General features: G+C 53.8%; 1 protein-coding gene across 1 annotated transcript; it reads right to left on the bottom strand.

Moving 5' to 3' along the window:
- Window positions 1-3,826: 3,826 nt before the first annotated feature.
- On the bottom strand, window positions 3,827-4,752 carry LOC123064936 (uncharacterized). Its single transcript, XM_044488325.1, has 3 exons — window positions 4,621-4,752; window positions 4,201-4,510; window positions 3,827-4,121 (listed from the first exon to the last, which is right to left on the bottom strand). Exons 2-3 carry the CDS (start codon window positions 4,507-4,509, stop codon window positions 4,023-4,025), a joined length of 408 nt encoding a protein of 135 aa, XP_044344260.1. The 5' UTR covers window position 4,510; window positions 4,621-4,752; the 3' UTR covers window positions 3,827-4,022.
- Window positions 4,753-11,772: the final 7,020 nt, after the last annotated feature.

The raw sequence follows: 11,772 nt of genomic DNA on the forward strand, positions 1-11,772 counted from the left end.
AAAAAATATTTTTCTTAAAATGTTGCCTCTTTCATTACCTTTTGCTCGGGGAGACCCCTTTTCAGTGGGCTATCGGATCCATAATGCACTCTTCGTTGCATGTCGTGGATAGTTTCTTGGTCTCCCCAATTTTAACGGACTCAGTCCAACAAAAAAAACTGGCTTTCCTCTACCACATCATGCTGTTGATTGAAGTTTTGGCTACCCTAGGACTTGTCAAAGGGTGGCACAATGTGTCAAGTTGCAGGCAGAGCGGCCCCTACACCCACAATGCACGACACGTATCAAGTGTATGCTTCCGGAGGCAGCGGGGACGATTACTTGGGCACTTCTGAGTGCCGAGACCCCGCGCCCTTCATGTTTCCTGTCATACTTCATGTTCGCAGAGACTCGCATCCCAGGGGAGACTATAGGAAAAGATTCATGGTGGCTACCTGGCCCAATGCAAGTTGGTTCTGTACGTAGCCACGTGACAACCCTGGGGTACGCCACCAAAAAGCTCCAGATAAAATGCCTGAGGGTTTTCTTAGTCCACAGAGGTGAACAGGTGCCTTCCAAGTTCTCAAGGTGGGTCTTCGAGAAGTCATGAAAGAGCAATCCCCAAGCAGTGCAAGCAAAAAAAAGTTCAAGCAAGTTCATGAAGCCTGCGGCCAATCAATCAATCCGCACAAAAAATCCAGAATCTCCACGGAGCAGTAAAAAAAAACCCAAGAATCCAAGAAGCAGTCAAGTTGTCCCAAGCAGTACGAGAGTCACTGGAAAGAAAGCGGAAGGTACATGTTCACCATCCCTCAATAAGGCATGAAGAAAAATCGCCAAGCTGTTCTCCCAAAACCATCCACCCGGAACCTACCATACCCAAGTCTTCGGGTTCATGAGGCATGCGCAGGGGGCATGGCGGGCTGTGGGGCCCCTCTACATGATGATGGGCTAGAATATGAATTTCTGTTGCCTCCCGGAAGCATCCCGAAACACGGCGTCTTCATACACGTACACGGAGGCTTAAACAGTTGTGGATTTGTAATCGTCATGGTACTTCGACGATTCCCGATGACAAGTCCTTTGGTAGCCTTCTCGGATGTCACACCCATAGCTGGTGTATAATGGGAAAGCCAACATTTTAAAGCCCAACCAAATCTTCCTTTTTTGTTTTCTTCCTCTTTGTTCTCTTTGTTTTGTTGGGTATTTCTAGTTGTTGCGCTTCCCCAACATCTTTTGCAGGCAATGAATAGGTACTTCTCGGCGTTGCTGACGCCAACACGACATCGAGTCTCTACACCAACCAACAACACAGGCATCGGGGGCAACCCCGTACGCCTGTGGGCGTCGATGATATCCCGACGTCAACCTGCTATGCTGACGGCATCCCGGCAACCAATCATCTGCACCAACATGAACAATGGGTGTAGGAAGGAGGCACCTGAGCTCATAAGGGTGGTGCCTATGTCACTCCGGTACCCTGTCTCCAACAACAATGAAGTTTGGGGGCAATATCATCCCTCGATCATCCATAAGGCCGATGGTGTCCCGGCATACCACCTGGCGGTACACTCTCCATGGCGAAAGGGAGTTGTCAATGGTCTACCGGCGCTTCACCTACATCATCATATGAAGATAATGGGAGCAGTGCAATGCGCCAGTGCGGCCAGCATGAATCTGTGAAACCATCCGATCTAGTCATCTGGCACCGCAGCAGTTAAGCGGTCATGACAAGTTCGGTAAAATCTATTTTGTTTTCAGGACAAGGCATGATGTTTCGCCACGAAATGAAGACGAAGTAGGGCTGTCTCGTCGGTTAGCATCGTCCATTGGGCAATCGCAACGAGCTCCCTAAAGAATGCACGTGCAGAAGAACATACCTGCAACTACATGCCTTCATGGAGATCAAACATTCGCTTCTGGAGATGGTGTACATGGCGTCCGCAACACGTTGTCCTCGCAACGAGAAGCCTCCTACCTCGGCGGCGACGTTGTGCTGTGGTGGCGGCAACCACTACGATGAGCAACGAAGCCCATGAGTCCACCGTCGTTATCAAAGTTACGCGGCACACTAATTTTTTTCCTCATTCTTTCCCTTTTTCCTTTTATTTTCTACACAGGTACAATCTAGCGGATGCTCAGGATACGCGTGCAAGCAACGGTGGAGCCGGCTGGACGAAGCTGGCGACGCGGTGGAGTTAGCACAGTGTACAGAGGAGCTGGGCGAGCACCGACCCTGAAGGGGCAGCAGCGTCCGCCGAAGTCATTGTGGCCGGCGCTCACCGCCGGAGGCGGAAACAGCGATGGTTCAAAACCAGCACGAGCGAATGCATGACTTACTCAGTGCAATCCGTGAATGCGTGCGTGCATGGGCCATGCATCTAACCCTTCACACATGCATCTACGCGTACTTTGGTTTGTTTGTCTGTTACACAGGTAAAACACGGCAGGCGGTCAAGATACACGTACCCAGACGCGGGTCGCCGGCCTCGGTGTTCGTAACGGCCGCAGTCGAGCCAGCCGGGTACCTGATGAGCAAGAGAGGATCGTGCACGTAGCGAGCCGGAAGGACGACGGCGCACAAGCAAGTCTGCTGAGGCGAACGCTGGGCTTTGGAGGCGGATGCAACACAGCTACCTCATTAGCGTGAAATAAAGCCGCGTAAAATAAAAATAAAAAAAATCATGAGAGCCATCATCTTGTTATTGCTAGTTTAATCGGTGATACAAACTTAATCAAACCCACTGGAACTAACTTAATCAAATTCACAGGAACTAAACAATCGGTTGTTCGGCGCGTCCTAAAACGAACCTTATTTCACTAAGCCAAATTTTGTGTAAGACTAATGAGCAGCCCTTCGTCACGGGAGCAGAACTGCACACGATGATGGCACGGACCAGACCCTCAGCCAAGAGGACGGTAAGACATGACGATCGCGATCTCTGGAGGAGTGCTGCCAGCCGCCAAGAATGCGCTCGCCTCTTCACGGCGTCTCGCATACAAATCGGTCTCCTCGGAAGAGATCCGAACTACGTGCTCGTGAGCTCTAAGGTTCTGGCTGCAGGATGTCATCATCTCGGTCAAGACCGTCGCACGCTTCTCAGCTTGCGCCGCCAACTTCGCATGCTTCTCGGCAAGGGCCGTGTTATCCTCAACAAGCTTGCGGTGTCCCTCGGCCATCCTCCGATGAGTTTCAGCTTGCTCCACCTGCCGGCGGTGGATGGACGTCAGGTCGGCGAGGCGTTCCTCCAGACGTGGCCCATCCTCTTCAAGACGGCGACGTCCAGAAGCGATTTCCACAAGAGCTGCATCAAGTTTACCTATCAGGGAGATCACACGCTCAGGTGCGGGGGCGTCTGCAGGAGCGGCGTCACCATCCCCTCGAAGCCGAGCAACCACCGCCTGGAGGCGTCCAATTAGGACCTCGAGATCGGGCGGGGTCTTGCTCCCGTAGCGGCTCTTCCACGGCCCTATTGCTGAGGTGATCATCTCTATGGCTTCTTCCTTGTCCATAGGCCGCTCTTGAATATCAGCAAGTTCCCAGTTTATATATTTCTGGCTAGCTGCCGGGAGGACGAGGCTGGCGTAGGTGTCTTTTCAGCCGGAGGAGCTTTAAAGCTCTCAAACGTGACGCCCTCCTCTCCAATGAGCTTCTGGTGATTTGACACCAAAGCCCGGAGTTCCTTAGCTTCGGAAGAGCAAAAGTCGTCCAGGTTTGGTGCGTCACTCGCGACACCTAAAAAAAAGTACACGAGAAATATATGTAAGAGAAAAAAAAGGGGGGTCATCCAATGGACATGCATGTGGCAAGAGCAACGCCTACCTGCAGGAGGAGGTGATCTGGGCTTCTTGGAGACTACCCCAACATCTACATCGCCAGGTGATCGCTTGTTGCCCACTTCTGTTGCACCGGTTGATGGTGCCGGAGACAAAGACTTCTCCGCCGGGCTACCTGTCATCGGTGGCCCTGACTTCACCACCGGATCATGCACCGACGGCGGTGCAAGTGTCACCGCGGGAGCATCCTTCACTGGAGACGTGGCCTAGGCCACAGGCTGCTCAGTCATCTCCATCGCCTTGGCCAAGAGGCGCTGAGCGCCGTCGCTCACGACGACGTGCGGCAATACATCCTCTAGCTGGTCCTGCGTACAGGAGGAAGAAGATAGTTAAAATAAAAAAAAAGGTATGAAAAAAAAGGTATGTCGACATTCTTTATTTTACCTCAGGGATATCCAACGGAGCGTCGGAGTCAATAGCAATGACGGTTCCTTCGGAGGTTTTGGAAGTGTGGTTGGGTCGGTGGCGTGAACTCCGCGGCGCCGTGCTGCCCGGCGGCGGCAAGGGCGGCGACAAACAGGTGTACTCCACCGTGTCGGACCTGCTTCCCGACCTAGAAGGCGCCATAGGAGCTGAGCGATCCTTGTGACGGCGGCTACTGGATGAACCTCCGGCATCGCTGCTGCCGTAGTGCTTCGACGTCTTGGCATCACCTTTGCCATGGTCTGACTTGTTCGGCCTGTCGCGACCCATCCTAGCAAGATACAATAAATGAAGGGAAGTCATAGGAGATCGCATGCATGCAGAGTCGCCTAATCGCCAACGCCAAAGAGAAAAAGTAGAGACTAGTTAGCAGCGGCATACCTAGCTGGACGGAAGAACTTGGCTGGATGGGAGCACGTCTCCGCGATCGGATCTCAGTATTTGGCCGGCGCCAGAGGAAGGTGGGTACGAGGCCAATGTACGGAGCCCTTAGCTATATTTATAACCCTGGCCGCCCATGCAAAATCACAACGACCTCGCCGTTTGTAGAGGATATACGCAGGCAAGTCGTTATGATGTGAATTAGGCTGCACACGTATGATGCACCGAAAAAAAAAATCATCACCAAATAAAGTCCGACCTGCTATGCGCTCGAACTTTCTTCGGTGAGGGGGCATTTGTTCGATGTATTTTTGTGATTGCCATTTTCAAAAGATATAAGTATAAATGTTTTTTTTAATTGCAAGTTATACACATCTATCTTTTATATTGGATGTACATGTACGTGCATGCACCAGCTAATCCTTGGTTTATCTCCACGTGCATGCATGCACGTTGATTTTGCCAACGTACCAACCAGCGTATATTGTTGATTACATGCATGGTATGAGCTACATCACTCACGTATTTGATCAGGTACCTAGCTAACATTGCAGATGTAAAGGCCCGGTGTAGCTCCTGTCGACGCTTCGCTGAATCGTATATACACCCGAACGTCCACGTCGTCAGTTCCAAATACCCATATACCGGAGCCTTGACCGGCGTGTATTGTACTTTTCCGAATGGGCGCTGATAGGCGCCGGTGCGCCGCCGAAAGTTTCGGCCGGTCTAGCCCAGGGCGTTGGATGTGAGCCGCGCGGGTCGTTGGATCCAGAAAAAAAAAACGAATCGCCCCCGGCTTCTTCTTCCTCCCGCACGCACGCATACACGCAGGAAAAAAACGGATCTCCGCGGGTCAGCCTCCTCGTGCTCGACCTTGGACGCCGCGTCGCAGCTCACCGGGGCCGCTCGCCGTCGCAGCTCGCCGGGGCTGCTCGCCATCGCAGCTCACCTGGGGCGTTCGCCGTATGCAGCTCCGTCGGGCCGGGCGTGTCTCCCTCCCTCTGGTTGCAGCACCGCCGGGTGAGGGTTCCAGCATTGTCGCAGTCCGCCATCATAGCTCGCCGCGTGCCCGTCGCAGCACCGCGCGCCCATGCAGCTCCGTCGCCGCCGCTCACCATTGTTAGCTAGCAGTTCTCGGTTTGAAGCTTTTTTAGAAGCGCGTTGTAGCTTTCCTCCAAGCCGGTTGCAGCTTTTTGTCGCTGCGAGATGCCGACCCCCAACTACCTCATATCCAGTTGAAGCATTTTTCAAGCTGGTTATAGCTTTCGTGGCTACCGGATGTAGCATTTTTCAGCACTGGTTGCAGCTCTGACGTACATCCGTTGAAGCCCCTACTTCTTTTGATTCCAACAAAAAATGTTGTTGGTTCCAGCTCTCGATTTGCAGGTTGTAGCAAAAACAAAAGCTGGTTCCAGCTCTGGGTTTTGTCGGGACAAAAATCATTTGCTGGAAAAGCATTGCTGGTCGCTGCTTCCGCCGGTTGCCGTGGTAGCAAAAAACGATGCTAGTTGTAGCAAAATCCTGCTACGGTTGCAGCAAAACATCGTTGTCGTCGTCGCGAGGGTCCGAGCTCCGCCTGATGGATGTAGCAAAAAGCTTCGCCGGTGGTAGCAAAATTCAACTATGGTTGCAGCTTCCCCCTTGTTGTGCAGTGCCATTGAAGCTTTCTATGTCTATGGTTGAAGCTTTTTTGAATGGCCGTTGAAACTTTTTTAGGTGACGGTTGCAACACTTTTATACGTGGGGTGGATCCGGGCATGGCGGGCAGGCAGTTATGGTGGGCGGCGAGGGAGCGCCCTGGCCGCCGGCGATGGAGCTTGTGGTGGCCCAGTCGCTGCCTGGGAGGAGGAGGAGGGGAGGGTATGCGCGTCCTTGAAGGCTGTAGGTTAGGGATGGATCTGGCCATGGCAGCAGGCAGCCATGGCGGCCGGCAAGGGAGCGCCTGGCCGCCGGCGAGGGAGCGCCTGGCCGCCGGCGATGGAGTTCGTAGAGGCCCAGTCGCAGCTCGAGGGAGGGGAGGTGCGCGCACGTAGGCTGAAGGTAGGGGATGAAGGCACGTAAGTAAGAAGGCGGGGATCGCGCGGGCGCGTTTGCCAGCGTGGCATGCGAACCGGCGGAACGGTTCGGCCGGTGCGCCGTTTGCAAAAACTTCCCTTTCCGAATACCCGAATACTTGACTAATGCATGTATGCACTAGTTTAGTCTGGGCTGGCCGTGGCGTGTTAAATATGGCTGAGTTCTACACCGTGTACATGCACGTATACAATTACCCACAACTGATCAAGCCAGCAAACTTGTGAGCTACGTACGAGGGTTGCAAGCAAACGTGTGGATCAGATGGCCGGCCCACCGGCAGCTGTGTAGCTCAGGTACGTACGAGTTTGGTTTTGTTTTTCCTTGTGCAGGCGTACGCGCTAAGAAAGGGAGAAGATAAGCACCAACAGAGCTCGTAGACGGGATTTGATCTCTATCTTCCCACGAATATCGGAACAAACTCTCGCGCTCTGCTTATCTCCCTTCCCTATAAATACAGAGGCACAAGGCCATCAATCGGGGCTCACGGAGGCACGGCCAGAGGAGAGGAACTCACGCACGCACACATCCATCGCACAACACCTCCAGCACCCATCCATTGTCATCTCACGCACACATCCATTCATCAAACCACGCAGCAGTCCATCCATCCACAACTCACGCACCCATCAATCGGGACTAACGGCCAGGCTGAGGGAAGAACGCACGTAGAATCCTCACGCATCGGTCGGAGGCGGAGTGGATCGCCTCTGGCAGAGTTTCAGGCGGCTGCATCCCGGGAGCAAGGCGAGGAGGAGGAGGCGAACCACCATGGAGGCCAAACTCGTGTTCCCGAAGGGTAAAACTTTGATCTAACAAATCTCTTTCCTAGTTCTTTCTTGACATATAGCATGCACGCACACAAGTCGGGAGCGTTGCCTTCGGCAACGTCCGCATGATTGGACCGCCGCCGGAGATGGAGCCGCCGGACTGGAAGATGAAGTCAACGTCGCCGGGGATGGTCTTCACCAAGCCAGCGTCCCAAAGAACGACGAGGAGGTCGCCATCACCACCTGCCGTCCGCCTCGTCACGATGGTTCGGCCAAGACGACGACGCGGAGCACGCCACGGAGGTCGATGCCTCGGAGGTCAACGCCACGAAGGCCGCCCCTGCTCATCACCGCTAGACGGTGGACGCCACGGAGATCGCCATCATCACTCGCGACCGCTTTATCACGATGGTGCTGCGGAGGACGACGATATGGAGCACGCCACGAAGAGCTTGTCGTCGATGTCGTCAAGCCGGCCCCATGGAAGCCGACGACACAGAGGTCGCCGAGATGTCATCCCCTTCGTCACGGTGGCTCCATGGAGCTTGACGGCATCGAGGACCCCATCACTCCTCACGTCTACTTCATCATGATGAGGCAGCGGAAGACGACGAAGTGGAGCATGCCACGACGTCGCCCGTTGTCCATGTTATCAAGACGCCGCCATGGAGTGGAGGTCGATGGCACTGAAGTCGCCATCACCGTTCTACGGAGCCCGCGTCTGCTTCATCGCACAAGAGAAACATCATCCAAGAAGAAGCACGCCTATCACACCGTGCGTTCTTCCGTGAAGACGGAGCACTTGCCGGCGGCTCCTTGAGGTGGACGCGTTGAAGACATCGTGCAACCCGTAACATCGCCGAAGCACTCGCCGACGGTTCTTCGTTGGCACCTACCAGCAACATCGAGCAACGGTGCAGCCAATGTTGTAACGGAAGCAAACGATGCCCTACCGCTGAGCCGACGCCTCGCCGGGTCCGCCTTTCCCTCGTCATAGCAGGATCCGGTTCGACGGCCGGCTTCCCAGCACCGGGAGACCACCTTGTGCCACGAAGTGCCCCTAAACTATCGTTAATGGTGTGAGTGAATTAGTATGCACACTATACCTCATGTGCACGTGCATGGGCCATGCATGTACGTGCATGTTGGCTGGATGGCAACGTACGCGTTCATTGGATTCACAAAAGGAAATGCATGGAAGAAGCTACACATGAGCTATCACCCGAAGACGACTCCAAGGAAGCTGTTCGACACCATCTGCTTCGTCATGCTTGGTGTCGCCAAAGATGGAGACGCGCCGCACCCCACCTCCTGCTTGTCCACCCCGTCTTAATGTAGAGCTCTGAAGATGAACATGTGAGCACGGCGACGTCCACTCCGCGCCCGGACGCGAAGTGAAGGCTGGGGTCCTACACCACGATGCCATGATTCAGATGGCCTCCTACCCCCGTGTCGCTGCTCCGGCGCCACACTCATTCGGAGGCCGAAGCCGAGCAAGTCGGCGCCGCCCGAGGACAAGATGCGGCCGCTGGGCGACGCGACTTCAACAACAACACCGCTCCTCTACGATTTCGTGCGACGATGCCTTGACTACGCCGACTGCCATGGACTCGGCGTCTGGCCGGGACGAGGTGTCGACCACTCAGGCCGTGCTGGGCGAGCAACGCAACGGTCACACACCGACGCCGGTCTCCATCGACAATTACTCCCGCAGGGTGTAGACCCTTGTACACCCCGAGAAGCTACTGGTCGTCGAGAAGTCCGAGCCAAGCGTGATCCATGCTACCCCAACAACAACTCCTCCAACGCCGTCAAGACCGACGAGGCACGACGGCGAGGGCGAGCGTGGCCACCGCAAAGGCTACGCTACATGTGGCGCGTGTACCGACGAGGACACGGGCTCTGCCGCCGCCAACACACACACATCACCACCATCATGCATGGAAAACGCGAAGCGAAGACGACGAAGACGACCACACAGCTCAATCGGAGGTATCCCGCGGAGCAACCCGCGGGAGTAATTAATCGGGAGTCTTTCGAGGCCCCGAGAACCAGGAGATCACACAATCGCCACAGCCAGCTTGGCCGTGCTAGTAGGCCACGGAGCGCACCGTTTTTTTATGGGATATTGTAGTTTTATTTATCCAATGAGATTAATGAAATACATGTTCCCGTATATCTTTTCCTTTTGTGTACTACGGTACACTGGCACGCCCGCATACACAGTTTTCTTTCCCCGGCGTCTGAGAGAAACACACTCCCTTCTTCCCTTCTCCCCGGAGTCCTTAGATGATGTTTTTCTCGTGTCAAACACTACATACGAAGCAAAATGAGTGAATCTATACTCTAAAATATGTCTATATACATCCGTATGTGATAGTCCATTTGAAATCTCTAAAAAGACAACTATTTAGAAACGGAGGGAGTACATACGTCACGTGAATGGCTGGAATACGTTAAAGACTTGAGGCGTTTTCTACAAATTTCCCATGAGTGAGCTCTTTCCTTCCTTCCCTTCCACAATCGGCCGCCGTGACAGCGCGGGCTCCCCTTTCGGCCAGGTGCCACCCGCACACAAAGCCCTCCTCATGGAGCCGTCGGCGCCTCCGCCCCCACCACCGCAGCAGCTGCGCCTGCGAGTCTTGGACAATGACAGGCTCTCCCCGGCGCCCCGCAGCCTCGGGCATCGTCCCTGCCGCTCTCTGGCCTCGACGCCGACCGCAACGTGCTCGGCATCTCCTTCCGTACCGTCCGCTTCTTCCATGCCCAACCGGTCTCCCTCGTCCCACTCGACGTCCTCCAGGCAGCGTTCGCCCATGCGCTCGGCCTCTTCCCGCAGCTCGCCGCTGCTCGACCACCTCGCCAGTGCTCGACCACCTCACCAGCGGCATCCCGGGCGCCTGGTAGAACTTGGACGGCGCCCTTCCACTGGCAGATTGGCCGTCGAATTGGACGGGGAGAAGCTGTCCTCCGACCAGCACATGATCTCGCGACTCGCAGCGGAACGCTGCCGTGGCGAGGCGGCGGCCGGTCTGGACCCTGGAGAAGCACCACGGCGTCCTCTATTAAGCCAAGATTTGGGAATCAGGAAGGCTAGCAAATTAGAGTAGAGCGCTAAAAGAGAGCGGGTATGATTTTGAGGGTTGCTCACCCTCCGTTCCTAAATAGATGACTCAACTTTGTATTAAGTTAGTACAAAGTTGAGTCATCTATTTTGAAACGAAGGGAGTATAAGTCTTTGTAGAGATTTCACTATGAACATATGGATGTATATAGATGCATTTTAAGTATAGATTCATTCATTTTGTTTCGTATGTAGTCCATCTAATGAAATCTCCACAAAGATTTATATTTAGGAAGGGAGTATTTATGAAATCGGCGGCTCCTAGCAGGTCCAACCACGACTGAAGCCATGGTGCCCAAAAATTCGCTACGTCTATCTTCTGCCAGCGTGGCACCTTGATTGTTGAAAGGTAGGTTAGATCTGGACCTAACTATGTTGAAACTAGGCATTATGCACCCAGAAACTTCATGTTGTATGCAGGTAACACAATCTACAGTCATCATATATTTGTGTATGCTGTCAATGTTTTCATGAGGCACATATCATTTGTTGCTCGTTTGTGTTTTTAGCATATATAGTGATGCCAAAGTAATGTACCTATGAGAGATACATCTCAGCATCTGTTGCTTAACTTGCAGCAATTCTGGACTGAAGGATCATTGGAGAAGAACAACGCTCTGGTTGAATAGCTGAAGCAGTATGGTGTTGTTCGAACAGGTAAAGTGGCAGAACTTTGTCCAACTGAGATTTTGTCCTAACTGCTGCCATCTTCGTGTATTCGTATCATAGGTAGTGGTTACTTGACTTCTTGCTTTGCAATGATGGTTGGGCCAGACGGTTGCGCAGTGGGGATTGAACACATTCCTGAACATGTTGCTGCTTCAACTGAAAATGTCGAACCGAGTGTTGCAGAACAAGGACGGATGGATATGCAGCTGTGCACTCAAAGTAAGACACGAGTCGAACTCGAGAAATAGCTGTATTTGTTTGATGTATGAATACAATTTCGGTCAACAATCTCACATGCACACCTGACCAATTTTCTCTCCGACTGATGGCTGTGTCTCCCCCCCGCTCCCCCTCCCTCCCCACCGCCACCTAGCCACCTTGCCCCTAGCCAACTTCCGGCCACCGCAGCCTCCCCCCATGAACACACACCCATCACCAACCCCTTGGATGCGCTGCTCCCCTCTGTTGCGCCACCACCATCACCTTTCTTTGACCCCTCCTACGTCAAAGCTGGGC

The sequence above is a fragment of the Triticum aestivum genome, chromosome 3B (assembly GCF_018294505.1).
Source record: "Triticum aestivum cultivar Chinese Spring chromosome 3B, IWGSC CS RefSeq v2.1, whole genome shotgun sequence".
NCBI lineage: Eukaryota > Viridiplantae > Streptophyta > Magnoliopsida > Poales > Poaceae > Triticum > Triticum aestivum.